The sequence below is a fragment of the Coregonus clupeaformis genome, chromosome 17 (assembly GCF_020615455.1).
Source record: "Coregonus clupeaformis isolate EN_2021a chromosome 17, ASM2061545v1, whole genome shotgun sequence".
Lineage (NCBI taxonomy): Eukaryota > Metazoa > Chordata > Actinopteri > Salmoniformes > Salmonidae > Coregonus > Coregonus clupeaformis.
In genome coordinates, this window is record NC_059208.1 from 45,617,485 (window position 1) to 45,637,016 (window position 19,532).

Below are 19,532 nucleotides of genomic sequence, written 5' to 3' on the forward strand. Positions count from 1 at the left end.
CTTTAAGAAGCCCTCCTGTTCTCCACTCATTACCTGTATTAACTGCACCTGTTTGAACTCGTTACCTGTATAAAAGACACCTGTCCACACACTCAATCAAACATACTCCAATCTCTCCACAATGGCCAAGACCAGAGAGCTGTGTAAGGACATCAGGGATAAAATTGTAGACCTGCACAAGGCTGGGATGGGCTACAGGACAATAGGCAAGCAGCTTGGTGAGAAGGCAACAACTGTTGGCGCAATTATTAGAAAATGGAAGAAGTTCAAGATGACGGTCAATCACCCTCGGTCTGGGGCTCCATGCAAGATCTCACCTCGTGGGGCATCAATGATCATGAGGATGGTGAGGGATCAGCCCAGAACTACACGGCAGGACCTGGTCAATGACCTGAAGAGAGCTGGGACCACAGTCTCAAAGAAAACCATTAGTAACACACTACGCCGTCATGGATTAAAATCCTGCAGCGCACGCAAGGTCCCCCCTGCTCAAGCCAGCGCATGTCCAGGCCCGTCTGAAGTTTGCCAATGACCATCTGGATGATCCAGAGGAGGAATGGGAGAAGGTCATGTGGTCTGATGAGATAAAAATAGAGCTTTTGGTCTAAACTCCACTCGCCGTGTTTGGAGGAAGAAGAAGGATGAGTACAACCCCAATAACACCATCCCAACCATGAAGCATGGAGGTGGAAACATCATTCTTTGGGGATGCTTTTCTGCAAAGGGGACAGGACGACTGCACCGTATTGAGGGGAGGATGGATGGGGCCATGTATCGCGAGATCTTGGCCAACAACCTCCTTCCCTCAGTAAGAGCATTGAAGATGGGTCGTGGCTGGGTCTTCCAGCATGACAACGACCCAAAACACACAGCCAGGGCAACTAAGGAGTGGCTCCGTAAGAAGCATCTCAAGGTCCTGGAGTGGCCTAGCCAGTCTCCAGACCTGAACCCAATATAAAATATTTGGAGGGAGCTGAAAGTCCGTATTGTCCAGCGACAGCCCCGAAACCTGAAGGATCTGGAGAAGGTCTGTATGGAGGAGTGGGCCAAAATCCCTGCTGCAGTGTGTGCAAACCTGGTCAAGACCTACCTGGTCAAAATCGGCAGTGTATCAAATACTTGTTCTCCCCACTGTATAGCATATTTGTGTATTTCGGTGATCATAGTCTATTGGACCGACTTGGAAAAAGACGGCTCCTGCACTTATTTCATCCCAAGTCAAACACTGGCAATGTCTGGAATGGCACATCGTCCCATCGACGGGTCCAAACACCGTTGATATATGATTGTATCATCCCCGGGGATACATCGTTGCCTAGAAAATTAGTAAACAATCTGTCACGCAGATTCTGTGTCATGCACAAACCACCCGATTAGAGTCTAATCATTAGTCTACAGTGTGGAAATCATCTTACCAATATTGTATTTTCTTTTGTGCAAATAATACATATAAACAAATCATGTGGTGATATGTGGTACCCGATACCTTTGAATGGTGATTTGGAACCACACGTCGTAGGCCTACTGTGTTTTATTTTTGTATATATATACAGTGGGGAGAAAAAGTATTTAGTCAGCCACCAATTGTGCAAGTTCTCCCACTTAAAAAGATGAGAGAGGCCTGTAATTTTCATCATAGGTACACGTCAACTATGACAGACAAAATGAGAAAGAAAAATCCAGAAAATCACATTGTAGGATTTTTAATAAATTTATTTGCAAATTATGGTGGAAAATAAGTATTTGGTCAATAACAAAAGTTTCTCAATACTTTGTTATATACCCTTTGTTGGCAATGACACAGGTCAAACATTTTCTGTAAGTCTTCACAAGGTTTTCACACACTGTTGCTGGTATTTTGGCCCATTCCTCCATGCAGATCTCCTCCAGAGCAGTGATGTTTTGGGGCTGTCGCTGGGCAACACGGACTTTCAACTCCCTCCAAAGATTTTCTATGGGGTTGAGATCTGGAGACTGGCTAGGCCACTCCAGGACCTTGAAATGCTTCTTACGAAGCCACTCCTTCGTTGCCCGGGCGGTGTGTTTGGGATCATTGTCATTGTCAAGACCCAGCCATGTTTCATCTTCAATGCCCTTGCTGATGGAAAGAGGTTTTCACTCAAAATCTCACGATACATGGCCCCATTCATTCTTTCCTTTACACGGATCAGTCGTCCTGGTCCCTTTGCAGAAAAACAGCCCCAAAGCATGATGTTTCCACCCCCATGCTTCACAGTAGGTATGGTGTTCTTTGGATGCAACTCAGCATTCTTTGTCCTCCAAACACGACGAGTTGAGTTTTTACCAAAAAGTTCTATATTGGTTTCATCTGACCATATGACATTCTCCCAATCCTCTTCTGGATCATCCAAATGCACTCTAGCAAACTTCAGACGGGCCTGGACATGTACTGGCTTAAGCAGGGGGACACGTCTGGCACTGCAGGATTTGAGTCCCCTGGCGGCGTAGTGTGTTACTGATGGTAGGCTTTGTTACTTTGGTCCCAGCTCTCTGCAGGTCATTCACTAGGTCCCCCCGTGTGGTTCTGGGATTTTTGCTCACCGTTCTTGTGATCATTTTGACCCCACGGGGTGAGATCTTGCGTGGAGCCCCAGATCGAGGGAGATTATCAGTTGTCTTGTATGTCTTCCATTTCCTAATAATTGCTCCCACAGTTGATTTCTTCAAACCAAGCTGCTTACCTATTGCAGATTCAGTCTTCCCAGCCTGGTGCAGGTCTACAATTTTGTTTCTGGTGTCCTTTGACAGCTCTTTGGTCTTGGCCATTGGAGTGGAGTTTGGAGTGTGACTGTTTGAGGTTGTGGACAGGTGTCTTTTATACTGATAACAAGTTCAAACAGGTGCCATTAATACAGGTAACGAGTGGAGGACAGAGGAGCCTCTTAAAGAAGAAGTTACAGGTCTGTGAGAGCCAGAAATCTTGCTTGTTTGTAGGTGACCAAATACTTATTTTCCACCATAATTTGCAAATAAATTCATTAAAAATCCTACAATGTGATTGTCTGGATATTTTTTCTCTCAATTTGTCTGTCATAGTTGACGTGTACCTATAATGAAAATTACAGGCCTCTCTCATCTTTTTAAGTGGGAGAACTTGCACAATTGGTGGCTGACTAAATACTTTTTTTCCCCACTGTATTTTTAACCTTTATTTAACCAGGCAAGTCAGTGAAGAACAAATTCTTATTTACAATGACGGACTACGGATGACGGATACTAGACCCTGTCAATGGTGATTTTGAATAATTTCAACTGAGACCGAGTGCACATGTTCACCATAGAAGACGTCACTGGGCAGTCTTCTTGGGAGTGCGTAGCAAACAATCACACTCAGCGCGCAACAGCTGCCCAGCGCAGAGCTCACATCCTATCTACTCGAAGATGTCTTCTCTTCGGAGGAGATTACGAACCACTGGCATGGTGAAGAGGGAATAAGGGGCGCTTTGCGCTCTTGGCCAACGACGCCCGCAAATACCTCTGCATCTGTGCAACAAGCGTTCCGTCTGAGCGTGTTTTCAGTGCAGCAGGCAATAGGCTGTTGTTACCCAACTCCACAGTCTATTAAAGTCAGAAAAGGTGAACATGCTTGTGTTCCGAAACCTTTAGGTAAGGTATGGTGAAAAAAAAAAAAGGCTGAATGGTTCTTCATTGCACTTTTTATTTGTTTAATTTTCTAAGCCTATTCACAGATGCATCTTATTAGAAAGAAATGTAGCTTAGGCTAAAAATATTATGTTAATTGTGCCAGTGTGTCTTTGAATACTACTTATTTGTAATTTATTTTGTTAATTTCGTCCTTTTTGTTTGCTTTATACATTTGTAGCCAAATGTGGGTTATTCTTTTTATAGGCGCATTTTTTTTGCATGCTTATTCGATAGGCAAAAATGCATTAGTTCAATATATGTTCGTTTTTATATAAGGTTCATTCGTTATTCAGGTGTTATAAACAAATGTTTTATGTGATTGTTGTTGGCTTTGAAATAAATGCACTATTCGTAATAGCTATTCAAAATAAAGTTGATTGTGAGACAACCCTGACACAATTTTTCATTTATTTGTTGTTCCGGCTCTTTAAAGTGCTGCTGTGGGAGCTGATGTAGGCTAATGCCCGTTGCGCAATTCAAGGATATGAATAAACACTTAGACAATAATTGAAATGTTAGTTTCAGTGCTTGACTTCGGCAGGAGCTCACCAGAGCTGAGTACCGGCACCTCAAATGTTCTACTGCTAGAGCTCCTGTTCCTTTTATAGAATATTAGCTCAAAAGTATTGTGGAGCTCCGGCACCTAAATATAAACAGTACCGGCACCCAAAATGAGTATCAGAAACAATTTCAGTCTAAGTCAAGCACTGGTTAGTTTATAAGTTTAACTTGTTCAATTAACGTTTACTGCAACTTTTATTGACAATAGTAGTCTAGTGTAGGCCTATATTTTGGGCTGTTTGGTTTGCAAGGGTGAATTTTCCAGCAGCACACAATTGTTTTTTTCCTAAAGCTTTGGTGAGGTGGAGACCAGAAACTTAAAGGTTTGTTTAAACTTCCCATTCGATTATTCTATCTTATTGTTTCTCTCAGTCTCATTATGACCTTAACATGTTTTTATTTAGGCCATTCACAAACAACATCAACCTTTCTGAGAATGCTGTTACTGACTCCTGAATTCATTCCATGGTTGATCATGAAAGAGTAGGCTATATGCTTAGGCCAACAAGTCACATTCAAATCGAATGGGGATTGGGACAAGGGAAATTTAAGCTTTTAAAACAACAAGCCAGACAACGTAGTGTCCGCTGCAAAAGGCCCATGATCAACCGACATTGGAGAAGTGAGAGAGAGAAATGTTATGACATTTTGTGCCGCTTTTGGCGCTCTCCGCTCCGTCTACAATCTGCTCTTGCATTATGTTAGGTATAATATGTAGGTAATTTGGCATGTCGCCCGGCTGTGCGCTGCCCTGTTGTGTGCTGCCCAACTCCGGCGGTGCCAGTCATGTTCAAATAGGCTAAACTGTAAAGAAATACAATAATAATACTCAAACTATTGTCTGTCGAATAATAATGTCGTCGCCATTGATGATATCTGTCAAACTTCGTTGATCTTCGATTATAAACTGGGTGGTTCGAGCCCTGAATGCTGATTGACTGACAGGCGTGGTATATCAGACCGTATACCACGGGTATGACAAAACATTTATTTTCACTTCTCTAATTACGTTGGTAACCAGTTTATAAAACTAATAAGGCACCTCAGGGGTTTGTGATAAATGGCCAATATACCACGGCTAAGGGCTGTGTCCAGGCACTCCGTGTTGTGTTGTGCATAAGAACATCCCTTAGCCGTGGTTTATTGGCCATATAGCACACCCCCTCGGGCCCAACCTGCCCTACTGAACACAACCCTGGTGTGTGGTATATGATTGATAACACCATCACTCTCTTCTCTATCTGTTTCTCTCTCTTTCTCTTTCCCGCTCTCTCTCGTTTCCTGTCTCCCCCCTCTCAGGCGTGGAATGTCCTGGCCTTGGATGGTAGTAACTGGCAGAAGATTGACCTGTTCAACTTCCAGACAGACATAGAGGTGAGAGGTCAGGGTGAGGTGTGTGTGAGGGGGTGAGGGAGGTGATCCTACATATACACATTCTGAAAGTGGATGCACTTACTGTACTGTAAGTGACTTTGGATAAAAGTGCCAGCTAAGTGGCATATATTATTATATTTAGCATATTGTGTGTGTGTGTGTTGAGCAGTATTATGAGGCTGCTCGCCCAGGGCTTAGTACTGTGTCAGTTGGCTTTGGTGAATGTCTGGTGACGTCACTGATCCTCTCTCTGAGCCACGTAGGTCACACCAGTCTCTTTCTCTCTCTCTTTCGCTCTCTCTGTCTCTATCTCTTGTAATGTGTGTGTAAGTTGAATTGTATCAACAAAGAATTATAAAAAATTCTCCCCCCTCTGTGGGTGGGTAAAATCACTAGGGAAGCCAAGCCAGGTCGCAGTTGTAAATGAGAACTTTTTCTCAACTGGCTTACCTGGTTAAATAAAGGTGAAATAAAAAAAATAAAAAAAAGGGGAGAAAAAGGCATATTACATCCTATGTGTTGTGATAATTGCGTTGTTTGCTCTATAACCTATTAATTCATATGCCTTGCCACCGTGATATATAGGCCTAAGGCTGAGACAATAACATGCTGACCACACCGCCCGTGTTGCGTGCGCGAGCGTTGCAAAATAAATGAACACATACATGTTATTCAATCATTTCATCCAAACTGCTCGCGCGCGTCAACGAGCGTCTGCGTAGCCAGGCGCTAAAATAGAACTTGTATCAATTTTTGATGCTTGATGCACTGCAAGTCCCGCCTCTCCCATCTCCTCATTGGTTTTTAGGAGCATATACCCATGTGGGTGATTGAAATATGAACTGAGGTCCACACTCCAGTCCAGTTGGTGGTGGTAATGCACCTTTAAAGTTGGTTGCCAACCACCATATAAAGTCCAAAGAAGGAGGAGGAGGAGGAGCAGGAGAGATTACTAGAAACGAACTAGATTTCCCCGACACACGATTTTGTGTGACTCAAAATGGGTCAAAAGATCCAGAAAAAAAGACCTTAATTATCATGGGAGGACAAATGCTCACTAGCTTCCCAATGCTACGGGTGGCAACAATATCATACTCTTTTTGACCAGACAGCATCAGATAGATGGGCTTGGGCTACACATACAGTGAAGGAAAAAAGTATTTGATCCCCTGCTGATTTTGTACGTTTGCCCACTGACAAAGAAATGATCAGTCTATAATTTTAATGGTAGGTTTATTTGAACAGTGAGAGACAGAATAACAACAAAAAAATCCAGATTTTTTTTTAAAATAAAATGTTATAAATTGATTTGCATTTTAATGAGGGAAATAAGTATTTGATCCCCCCCTCTCAATCAGAAAGATTTCTGGCTCCCAGGTGTCTTTTATACAGGTAACGAGCTGAGATTAGGAGCACACTCTTAAAGGGAGTGCTCCTAATCTCAGCTTGTTACCTGTATAAAAGACACCTGTCCACAGAAGCAATCAATCAATCAGATTCCAAACTCTCCACCATGACCAAGACCAAAGAGCTCTCCAAGGATGTCAGGGACAAGATTGTAGAAATAACTGTCAATCTCCCTCGGCCTGGGGCTCCATGCAAGATCTCACCTCATGGAGTTGCAATGATCATGAGAACGGTGAGGAATCAGCCCAGAACTACACGGGAGGATCTTGTCAATGATCTCAAGGCAGCTGGGACCATAGTCACCAAGAAAACAATTGGTAACACACTACGCCGTGAAGGACTGAAATCCTGCAGCGCCCGCAAGGTCCCCCTGCTCAAGAAAGCACATATACAGGCCCGTCTGAAGTTTGCCAATGAACATCTGAATGATTCAGAGGAGAACTGGGTGAAAGTGTTGTGGTCAGATGAGACCAAAATGGAGCTCTTTGGCATCAACTCAACTTGCCGTGTTTGGAGGAGGAGGAATGTTGCCTATGACCCCAAGAACATCATCCCCACCATCAAACATGGAGGTGGAAACATTATGCTTTGGGGGTGTTTTTCTGCTAAGGGGACAGGACAACTTCAACGCATCAAAGGGACAATGGACGGGGCCATGTACCGTCAAATCTTGGGTGAGAACCTCCTTCCCTCAGTCAGAGCATTGAAAATGGGTTGTGGATGGGTATTCCAGCATGACAATGACCCAAAACACACGGCCAAGGCAACAAAGGAGTGGCTCAAGAAGAATCACATTAAGGTCCTGGAGTGGCCTAGCCAGTCTCCAGACCTTAATCCCATAGAAAATCTGTGGAGGGAGCTGAAGATTCGAGTTGCCAAACGTCAGCCTCGAAACCTTAATGACTTGGAGAAGATCTGCAAAGAGGAGTGGGACAAAATCCCTCCTGAGATGTGTGCAAACCTGGTGGCCAACTACAAGAAACGTCTGACCTCTGTGATTGCCAACAAGGGTTTTGCCACCAAGTACTAAGTCATGTTTTGCAGATGGGTCAAATACTTATTTCCCTCATTAAAATGCAAATCAATTTATAACATTTTTCACATGTGTTTTTCTGGATTTTGTTGTTGTTATTCTGTCTCTCACTGTTCAAATAAACCTACCATTAAAATTATAGACTGATCATGTCTTTGTCAGTGGGCAAACGTACAAAATCAGCAGGGGATCAAATACTTTTTTTCCCTCACTGTACTGAGAAAGAGGGGCTCTGTTTCGCTCGCTCTGATGCGTTCTCCGGTGAGATACATTCAGCGCCTTGCGAATATATATATATATATATATATATATATATATATATATATATATATACACACACACACACAAGGCACACCTGGCATTCTCTCAACCAGCTTCATGAGTTAGTCACCTGGAATGAATTTCAAATAACAGGTGTGCCTTGTTAATTTGTGGAATTTCTTTCCTTCTTAATGTGTTTGAGCCAATCAGTTGTGTTGTGACAAGGTAGGGGTGGTATACAGAAGATATGCCTATTTGGTAAAAGACCAAGTCCACGAGCAAGGGACATTAGACCGGTGGAAATCTGTCCTTTGGTCTGATGAGTCCAAATTTGAGATTTTTGGTTCCAACTGCTGTGTCTTTGTGAGACGCAGAGTAGGTGAACGGATGATCTCCTCATGTGTGGTTCCCACCGTGAAGCATGGAGGAGGAGGTGTGATGGTGCTTTGCTGGTGACACTGTCAGTGATTTATTTAGAATTCAAGGCACACTTAACCAGCATGGCTACCACAGCATTCTGCAGCGATACGCCATCCCATCTGGTTTGCGCTTAGTGGGACTATCATTTGTTTTTCAAAAAGACAATGACCCAACACACCTCCAGGCTGTGGAAGGGGTATTTGACCAAGATGGAGAGTGATGGAGTGCTGCATCAGATGACCTGGTCTCCACAATCACCCGACCTCAACACAATTGAGATGGTTTGGGATGAGTTGGACCGCAGAGTGAAGGAAAAGCAGCCAACAAGTGCTCAGCATATGTGGAAACTCCTTCAAAACTGTTGGAAAAGCATTCCAGGTGAAGCTGGTTGAGAGAATGCCAATAGTGTGCAAAGCTGTCATCAAGGCAAAGGGTGGCTTCTTTGAAGAATATAAAATATAGAATATATTTTGATTTGTTTAACACTTTTCTAGTTACTACATAATTCCATATGTGTTATTTCATAGTTTTGATGTCTTCACTATTATTCTACAATGTAGAAAATAGTAAAAATAAAGAAAAACCCTGGAATTAGTAGGTATGTCCAAACTTTTGACTGGTACTGCATACAGTGGGGAAAAAAAGTATTTAGTCAGCCACCAATTGTGCAAGTTCTCCAACTTAAAAAGATGAGAGAGGCTTGTAATTCCCTTTGTTGGCAATGACACAGGTCAAACGTTTTCTGTAAGTCTTCACAAGGTTTTCACACACTGTTGCTGGTATTTTGGTCCATTCCTCCATGCAGATCTCCTCTAGAGCAGTGATGTTTTGGGGCTGTCGCTGGGCAACACGGACTTTCAACTCCCTCCAAAGATTTTCTATGGGGTTGAGATCTGGAGACTGGCTAGGCCACTCCAGGACCTTGAAATGCTTCTTACGAAGCCACTCCTTCGTTGCCCGGGCGGTGTGTTTGGGATCATTGTCATGCTGAAAGACCCAGCCACGTTTCATCTTCAATGCCCTTGCTGATGGAAGGAGGTTTTCACTCAAAATCTCACGATACATGGCCCCATTCATTCTTTCCTTTACACGGATCAGTCGTCCTGGTCCCTTTGCAGAAAAAACAGCCCCCAAAGCATGATGTTTCCACCCCCATGCTTCACAGTGGGTATGGTGTTCTTTGGATGCAACTCAGCATTCTTTGTCCTCCAAACACGACAAGTTGAGTTTTTACCAAAAAGTTCTATTTTGGTTTCATCTGACCATATGACATTCTCCCAATCCTCTTCTGGATCATCCAAATGCACTCTAGCAAACTTCAGACGGGCCTGGACATGTACTGGCTTAAGCAGGGGGACACGTCTGGCACTGCAGGATTTGAGTCCCTGGCGGCGTAGTGTGTTACTGATGGTAGGCTTTGTTACTTTGGTCCCAGCTCTCTGCAGGTCATTCACTAGGTCCCCCCGTGTGGTTCTGGGATTTTTGCTCACCGTTCATGTGATCATTTTGACCCCACGGGGTGAGATCTTGCGTGGAGCCTCAGATCGAGGGAGATTATCAGTGGTCTTGTATGTCTTCCATTTCCTAATAATTGCTCCCACAGTTGATTTCTTCAAACCAAGCTGCTTACCTATTGCAGATTCAGTCTTCCCAGCCTGGTGCAGGTCTACAATTTTGTTTCTGGTGTCCTTTGACAGCTCTTTGGTCTTGGCCATAGTGGAGTTTGGAGTGTGACTGTTTGAGGTTGTGGACAGGTGTCTTTTATACTGATAACAAGTTCAAACAGGTGCCATTAATACAGGTAACGAGTGGAGGACAGAGGAGCCTCTTAAAGAAGAAGTTACAGGTCTGTGATAGTTGACGTGTACCTATGATGAAAATTACAGGCCTCTCTCATCTTTTTAAGTGGGAGAACTTGCACAATTGGTGGCTGACTAAATACTTTTTTTCCCCACTGTATAATTTTTGGGGGAAGCCTGGCTTCCCTTGGCATCCATGAGTACACGCCACTGACTCTTCTTCTTCTTCCTCCTCCTCTCTCTCTCTCCAGGGTAGAGTAGTGGAGAACATCTCCAAGCGATGTGGAGGCTTCCTGAGGCAGCTGAGCCTGAGGGGTTGTCTCAGTGTGGGAGACGCATCCATGAAGTGAGTCTTTCTCTTAAACTCTTAGTACAATCAATGTTGCGTTCCGTTCACATTTTCAACTCTGAATGTTATTTAGCTCCCTGATTCAGTTACTTCTCAATGACTCTATGATTTGATTATCTATGATGACTGTGGTATTTGTCACCTGTCAGGACGTTTTCCCAGAACTGCCGTAACATTGAGGTGTTGAACCTGAACGGCTGCACTAAGATCACAGACAGCACCTGTCTCAGCCTCTCCAAGTTTTGCTGCAAACTCAAACAGCTGGACCTCACCTCCTGTGTGTCTGTTACCAACAACTCCCTCAAAGCTCTCAGGTAAGTGTCTGAAATGGCACCCTATTCCCTATTGTGATGTCACGAGAGGCTGTGTCCTGGAGGGACGTTACATCCCCCTGAGGTGGCTGCAAACCCAGACAGCTATGGCTCCATCTGCTGGTATGGTCGGGAACTCCACCCCTCTATGGACAATCTTCCCACGCAGCTGAAACAAATGAGGAGCTGATGAGCTGAAGGTTTGGGAAGGGAAGAGACACACTGAGAGGGTGTGTGGGTTGTGAAGAAACACAGTCTCCAACCTGGGCTCTCTGGAGGACAAGAGTGCTGCACGTCCACTTCCATGAGGAATATAAGGATTTGGAGATACTTACCTTTGGGAAATACTCACCTTTGGATATATGCACCTGTGGAAATACGTGAGAGACATTTGGAAGGACTTTTTGCTGGGTTGGCCACTAGCTGCAACGTGGACTACAGTAAGGCTGGGGAAAAGTTATCTGAGCGAGTGAGAATTATGACTTTGGATGTGGAAGAGACATCCCTGAACTGTTAACCCTTAAAGAGCCACAAGAGAACAGAATTTTGTTATATTTTCGTTAATTTCCCAAGACCTATAATAAAATCCTTGTTTTGTTTGAACCTTGTCTCCTTGCACTACTTGAGCAATCCCGCTGAAAGCTGTGTAGCCTCTCGTGACGTCACACTATATAGTGCACTACTTTTGGCCAAGGGTTGCAGTTTATTTTACGGTACAGAAATTACAAGGTATTTACTCTAAGGGTCAAATGGTAATTACATAGTAATCACCAATAAATTACATGTTTGTTTCTTTGGGATTCATCACTACAAGCATCATTTAGTACCAGGAAACACAAATTACCCATTGTCACCATATCATTTTCTAGTAAATACCAGGTAAATAAATCCCAGTTGAAACAGTAACGTGCAGTGTAATACATCCAAATATACTGAACAAAAATATAAATGCAACAATTTCAACATTTTTACTCAGTTACAGTTCATATAAGGAAATCAGTCAATTGAAATAAAATCATTAGGCCTAAATCTATGGATTTAACATGACTGGGCAGGGGCGCAGCCATCGGTGGGCCTGGGAGGGCATAGTCCCACCCACTTGGGAGCCAGACCTACCTACTGGGGAGTCAGGCCCAGCCAATCAGAATGAGTTTTTCCCCGCAAAAGGGTTTTATTACAGACAGAAATACTCCACAGTTTCATCAGCTGTCCGGGTGGCTGGTCTCAGACGATCCCGCAGGTGAAGAAGCCGGATGTGGCGGTCCTGGGCTGGTGTGGTTACACGTGGTCTGCGGTTGAGAGGCCGGTTGGATGGCAACAGCTCTGGCCGACCGACATTCCTGCAGTCAGCATGCTAATTGCATGCTCCCTCAAAACTTGAGACAAGTGGCATTGTGTTGTGTGACAAAACTGCAGATTTTAGAGTGGCTTTTATTGTCCCAAGCAGAAGGTGCACCTGTTTAATGATCATGCTGTTTAATCAGCTTCATGATATGCCACACTTGTCAGGTGGATGAATTATCTTGGCAAAGGAGAAATGCTCACTATCAGGGACGTAAATACATTTGTGCACCAAATTGGAGAGAAATAAGCGTTTTGTGCATATGGAACATTTCTGGGATCTTTTATTTCACTTCATGAAGCATGGGACCAACACTTTACATGTTGCGTTTATATTTTTGTTTAGTATAGTTAGAAAACAGGGTGTGAGTCAGTGGAGGCTGCTGAGGGGAGGACGGCTCATAGTAATGGCTGGAATGGAGTCAATGGAGCCATTGACCCCTCAGCAGCCTCCACTGGTGTGTGTGTGTAAATGTGTGTCTCCCCTTTAGTGATGGCTGTCGTATGTTGGAGATGTTGAACCTGTCGTGGTGTGACCAGATCACCAGAGATGGCATCGAGGCTCTGGCCCGAGGCTGTAACAACCTACGAGGCCTGTTCCTACGCGGCTGCACACAGGTACACACACACACACACACACACACACACACACATACATATGATTGTATTGATTATCGGTAGTGATTGGTTTCTTTGTGTTGTGTTCTCTACAGTTGGAGGACGGAGCACTGAAACACCTCCAGAAACACTGTCCTGAACTAACCACTATCAACATGCAGTCCTGCTCAGTAAGACGGAGAGAGAGAGAGATGGAGAGAGTGTGTGTATACATTAGTAGGCATTGAAAGACAGAAAATGTGTGTGTAGTGTGTGTTATTTATAAGCAGGAGATTCACACCCCCTTGACTTTTGCCACATTTTGTTGTTTTACAGCCTGAATTTAAAATTGATTAAATTGAGATTATAATGTCAGTGGAATTATGTTTATCAAAATATTTACAAATTTAATTAAGAATTAAAAGCTGAAATGTCTTTAGTCAATAAGTATTCAACCCCTTTGCTATGGCAAGCCTAAATAAATTCATGAGTAGAAATTTGCTTAACAAGTCACATAATAAGTTGCATGGACTCTGTGTGCAATAATAGTGTTTAACAACATTTTTGAATGACTACCTCATCTCTGTACCCCACACATACAATTATTTGTAGGGTCCCTCAGGCGAGCAGTGAATTTCAAACACCGATTAAACTACAAAGGGAAGCACAGCCGTGAGCTGCCCAGGGACACAAGCCTACAAGATGAGCTAAATCACTTCTATGCTCGCTTCGAGGCAAGCAACACTGAAGCATGCATGAGAGCATCAGCTGTTCCGGATGACTATGTGATCACACTCTCCGTAGCCGATGTGAGTAAGACTTTTAAGCAGGTCAACATTCACAAGGCCGCAGGGCCAGACGGATACCACCATAGTCCCTGTGCCCAAGAACACTAAGATAACCTGCCTAAATGACTACCGACCCATAGCACTCACGTCTGTAGCCATGAAGTGCTTTGAAAGGCTGGTCATGGCTCACATTAACACCATTATCCCAGAAACCCTAGACCCACTCCAATTTGCATACCGCCCCAACAGATCCACAGATGATGCAATCTCTATTGCACTCCACACTGCCCTTTCCCACCTGGACAAGAGGAACACCTACGTGAGAATGCTATTCATTGACTACAGCTCAGCGTTCAACACCATAGTGCCCTCAAAGCTCATCACTAAGCTAAGGACCCTGGGACTAAACACCTCCCTCTGCAACTGGATCCTGGACTTCCTGACGGGCCGCCCCCAGGTGGTAAGGGTAGGTAACAACACATCTGCCACGTTGATCCTCAACACGGGGGCCCCTCAGGGGTGCGTGCTCAGTCCCCTCCTGTACTCCCTGTTCACCCATGACTGCATGGCCAGGCACGACTCCAACACCATCATTAAGTTTGCCGACGACACAACAGTGGTAGGCGTGATCACCGACAACGATGAGACAGCCTATAGGGAGGAGGTCAGAGACCTGGCCGTGTGGTGCCACGATAACAACCTCTCCCTCAACGTGATCAAGACAAAGGAGATGATTGTGGACTACAGGAAAAAAAAGAGGACTGAGCACTCCCCCATTCTCATCGATGGGGCTGTAGTGGAACAGGTTGAGAGCTTCAAGTTCCTTGGTGTCCACATCACCAACAAACTATCATGGTCCAAACACACCAATACAGTCGTGAAGAGGGCACGACAAAGCCTATTCCCCCTCAGGAGACTGAAAAGATTTGGCATGGGTCCTCAGATCCTCAAAATGTTCTACAGATGCACCATCGAGAGCATCCTGACTGGTTGCATCACCGCCTGGTTTGGCAACTGCTCGGCCTCCGACCGCAACGCACTACAGAGGGTAGTGCGTACGGCCCAGTACATCACTGGGGCCAAGCTTCCTGTCATCCAGGACCTTTATACCAGGCGATGTCAGAGGAAGGCCCTAAGAATTATCAAAGACTCCAGCCACCCTAGTCATAGACTGTTCTCTCTGCTACCGCATGGCAAGCGGTACCGGAGCACCAAGTCTAGGTCCAAAAGGCTTCTTAACAGCTTCTACAACCAAGCCATAAGACACATGAACAGCTAATCATGGCTTCCCGGATTATTTGCATTGTTTTCCATTGCATCGCAAAGAAGGGCACCTATTGGTAGATGGGTAATAAAACAAAAAAACAGACATTGAATATCCTTTTGAGCAAGTTAATTACACTTTGGATGGTGTATCAATACACCCAGTCACTACAAAGATACAGGCCTCCTTCCTAACTCAGTTGCCGGCGAGGAAGGAAACCACTCAGGGATTTCACCATGAGGCCAATGGTGACTTTAAAACAGTTACAGAGTTTAATGGTTGTGATAGGAGAAAACGGAGGATGGATCAACAGCATTGTAGTTACTTCACAATACTAACCTAACTAAAGAAGGAAGCCTGTACAGAATACAAATATTCCAAAACATGCATCCTGTTTGCAATAAGGCACTAAAGAAAAACTGCAAAGAAATTAACTTTATATCCTGACTACAAAGTGTTATGTTTGGGGTAAATCCAACACATCACTGAGTACCACTCTTCATATTTTTAAGCATGGTGGTGACTGCATCATGTTATGGTTATGCTTGTCATCGGCAAGGACTAGGGAGTTTTTAGCATAATAATAATAAACGGAATAGAGCGAAGCACAGGCAAAATCTTAGAGGAAAACCTTGTTCAGTCTGCTTTCCAACAGACACTGGGAGAAAAACGTACCTTTCAGCAGGACAATAACCTAAAACACAAGGCCAAATATACACTGGAGTTGCTTACCAAGACGACATTGAACGTTCCGGAATGGCCTAGTTACAGTTTTGACTTAAATCGGCTTGTAAATCTATGGCAAGACTTGGAAATGGCTGTCTAGCAATGATCAACAACCAACTTGACAGAGCTTGAAGAATTTTAAAAAGTATGCAAATATTGTACAATGCAGGTGTGCAAAGCTCTTAGACTTACCCAGAAAGACTCACAGCTGTAATCGCTGCCAAAGGTGATTCTAACATGTATTGACTCAAGGGGTTGAATACTTGTAATCAAGATATTAGTGGGGTTTTTTAAATTTATTTTAATGTTTTATAGATGTTAGAATATTTCTCCCACTTTCACATTAGTATTTTGTGTAGATTGTTCACAAAAAATGACAATTAAATCAATTTTAGTCCCACCTTGTAACACAACAAAATGTGGAAGTCAAGGGGTGTGAATACTTTTTGAAGGCACTATTAGTGATTGCGTGCGTGTGTAATGTGTAGTAAGAGAGAGCGCATGCGCGCGTAATGTGTGTGTGGTGTGTGTGTTTGTTAACAGCAGATAACCGATGATGGCTTGGTCAGTCTGTGTCGAGGGTGCCACAAGATGCAGATCCTGTGTGTCTCTGGCTGCAGTAACATTACAGACGCCTCTCTCACTGCTCTGGGTCTCAACTGCCCCCGACTCAAGTAAGAAATGGGAAATGTGTCCCTTTCTTGTAATTGTGGATTAGGTCTACTGATAAACACCCAATACATACACTAAACCAATGCATAACCAATGCTTGGGTCTGTGTGTCAGGATCTTGGAGGCTGCGCGATGTTCACAGGTTACAGACGCTGGGTTTACTGTACTGGCCAGGGTAAGTGCCTCTCTCTCTGTCTCTGTCTCCTCTCTTTCTCCTTCGTCACTTTTATTATGTCTTGATCTGTGTGTTTCGAACCCTGAAATGCTGACACAATGTGTCTTTTGTTTCAACAGAATTGTCATGAGATGGAAAAAATGGATTTAGAAGAATGTATTTTGGTAAGATTTCATGGGGTTCTTTTCTCATAGACTCAATCTACAGTTGTATTCAATCAGAGATTGGTTGAGCCTGTCTGATTTTATGTACTGTAACTGGGTTTGATTTAGTCTCTCTCCTCTCACAGGTGACTGACAACACCCTAGTCCAGCTCGCTATTCACTGCCCTCGCCTGCAAGCACTGGTACTTATTTGTGTGTGTGTGTGTCTTCATTCGTAACTCCCCCTCTCAAAGTTTGTGTGCATGTGCGCGTGTGTACATTACAGTATGTAATATAGTTTCTACTGTCTATCCTCTCCACCAGTCTCTCTCCCACTGTGAGTTGATAACAGACGATGGTATCAGGGCGCTGAGCAGCAGTGTGTGTGGACAGGAGCGCCTCACAGTGGTGGAGTTGGATAACTGCCCTCTGATCACAGATGTGACTCTGGAGCACCTGAAGAACTGTCACCGTCTGGAGAGGATAGAACTCTACGACTGCCAGCAGGTCACCAGGGCCGGCATCAAACGCATACGGGTCAGTCATCACCATGACTCCCTTACTGCACTACATCTCCCAAGCTGCATCACTGTGGCTGTAATGTCAAAGCTCCTGCATGGCCTGGTGGGAGTTGTAGTTTACTGAGGCTGATGTTGCTCCTATAGAAATAATAGAATTACCTGCACACTGTTGTATTATACTCCTATATAGTTTATTGCAACGTTGCAGGCTGTCATATGAAATACATGGGAGAATATACAACAGTGTGAAATATTGTTGGATGTGTATGCTACATTGGGAATGACGTTGCTCCTCCGTCTCCTTACAGGCTCATCTCCCAGAGATAAAAGTCCATGCCTACTTTGCCCCGGTGACACCCCCTCCTTCGGTGCACGGCGGGGGCCAGAGGATGTGTCGCTGCTGCATCATCCTCTGACAGTGGAGGGCCAGGGGGGGTCAGCTCTGCCTGCAGGTCCTACTGCTGTGACCCACCCCCCCAACACAACAATAACCCACCAGATCCCCGCATGATGAGACAGACCCTGAACCCCACCACAACTACAACACCCTGAACCCCACCACAACTACACCCTGAACCCCACCATGACTACAACACAACACCCTGAATCCCACCATGACTACAACACAACACCCTGAACCCCACCATGACTACAACACAACACCCTGAACCCCACCATGACTACACCACAACACAACACCCTGAACCCCACCATGACTACACCACAACACAACACCCTGAACCCCACCATGACTACACCACAACACCCTGAACCCCACCATGACTACACCACAACACCCTGAACACCACCATGACTACACCACAACACAACACCCTGAACCCCACCATGACTACACCACAACACCCTGAACCCCACCATGACTACAACACAACACACACCCTGAACACCACCATGACTACAACACAACACACACCCTGAACCCCACCATGACTACAACACAACACACACCCTGAACACCACCATGACTACAACACAACACCCTGAACACCACCATGACTACAACACAACACACACCCTGAACACCACCATGACTACAACACAACACACACCCTGAACACCACCATGACTACAACACAACACCCTGAACACCACCATGACTACAACACAACACCCTGAACACCACCATGACTACACCACAACACAACACCCTGAACCTCACCATGACTACACCACAACACAACACCCTGAACCCCACCATGACTACACCACAACACAACACCCTGAACCCCACCATGACTACAACACAACACACACCCTGAACCCCACCATGACTACAACACAACACACACCCTGAACCCCACCATGACTACAACACAACACCCTGAACCCCACCATGACTACAACACAACACCCTGAACACCACCATGACTACAACACAACACCCTGAACACCACCATGACTACAACAAAACACGCTGAACACCACCATGACTACAACACAACACCCTGAACACCACCATGACTACAACACAACACCCTGGACCCCACCATGACTACACCACAACACCCTGGACCCCACCACGACTACACCACAACACCCTAAACCCCACCACAACACCCTGGACCCCACCACGACTACACCACAACACCCTGGACCCCACCACAACTACACCACAACACCCTGGACCCCACCACGACTACACCACAACGCAACACCCTGAACACCACCATGAATACTACACAACACCCTGGACCCCACCATGACTATACCACAACACAACACCCTGAACCCCACCATGACTACACCACAACACAACACCCTGAACCCCACCATGACTACACCACAACACAACACCCTGAACCCCACCATGACTACAACACAACACACACCCTGAACCCCACCATGACTACAACACAACACCCTGAACACCACCATGACTACAACACAACACACACCCTGAACCCCACCATGAATACTACACAACACCCTGGACCCCACCATGACTATACCACAACACAACACCCTGAACACCACCATGACTACAACACAACACCCTGAACACCACCATGACTACTACACAACACCCTGGACCCCACCATGACTACACCACAACACAACACCCTGGACCCCACCACAACACAACACCCTGAACACCACCATGAC

At 44.9% G+C, this 19,532-nt stretch overlaps 1 protein-coding gene across 3 annotated transcripts in view; it reads left to right on the top strand.

Moving 5' to 3' along the window:
- The window catches only part of fbxl2 (F-box and leucine-rich repeat protein 2), a 34,106-nt gene extending 15,758 nt beyond the window's left edge, over positions 1-18,348 (top strand). Inside the window, exons 4-14 of one of the 3 annotated variants that reach the window (XM_041903505.2) lie at positions 5,527-5,601; positions 10,773-10,867; positions 11,020-11,184; positions 13,014-13,140; positions 13,236-13,310; positions 16,441-16,571; positions 16,684-16,744; positions 16,864-16,908; positions 17,034-17,090; positions 17,212-17,424; positions 17,717-18,348. In XM_041903505.2, the coding sequence (XP_041759439.1) occupies positions 5,527-5,601; positions 10,773-10,867; positions 11,020-11,184; positions 13,014-13,140; positions 13,236-13,310; positions 16,441-16,571; positions 16,684-16,744; positions 16,864-16,908; positions 17,034-17,090; positions 17,212-17,424; positions 17,717-17,824 (1,152 nt within the window). In that variant the 3' untranslated portion in view covers positions 17,825-18,348. The remainder of the gene's footprint in view (positions 1-5,526; positions 5,602-10,772; positions 10,868-11,019; positions 11,185-13,013; positions 13,141-13,235; positions 13,311-16,440; positions 16,572-16,683; positions 16,745-16,863; positions 16,909-17,033; positions 17,091-17,211; positions 17,425-17,716) is intronic. The other 2 variants (XM_041903506.2, XM_041903507.2) reach the window with 2 other exon arrangements.
- The last annotated feature ends 1,184 nt before the right edge of the window (positions 18,349-19,532 follow it).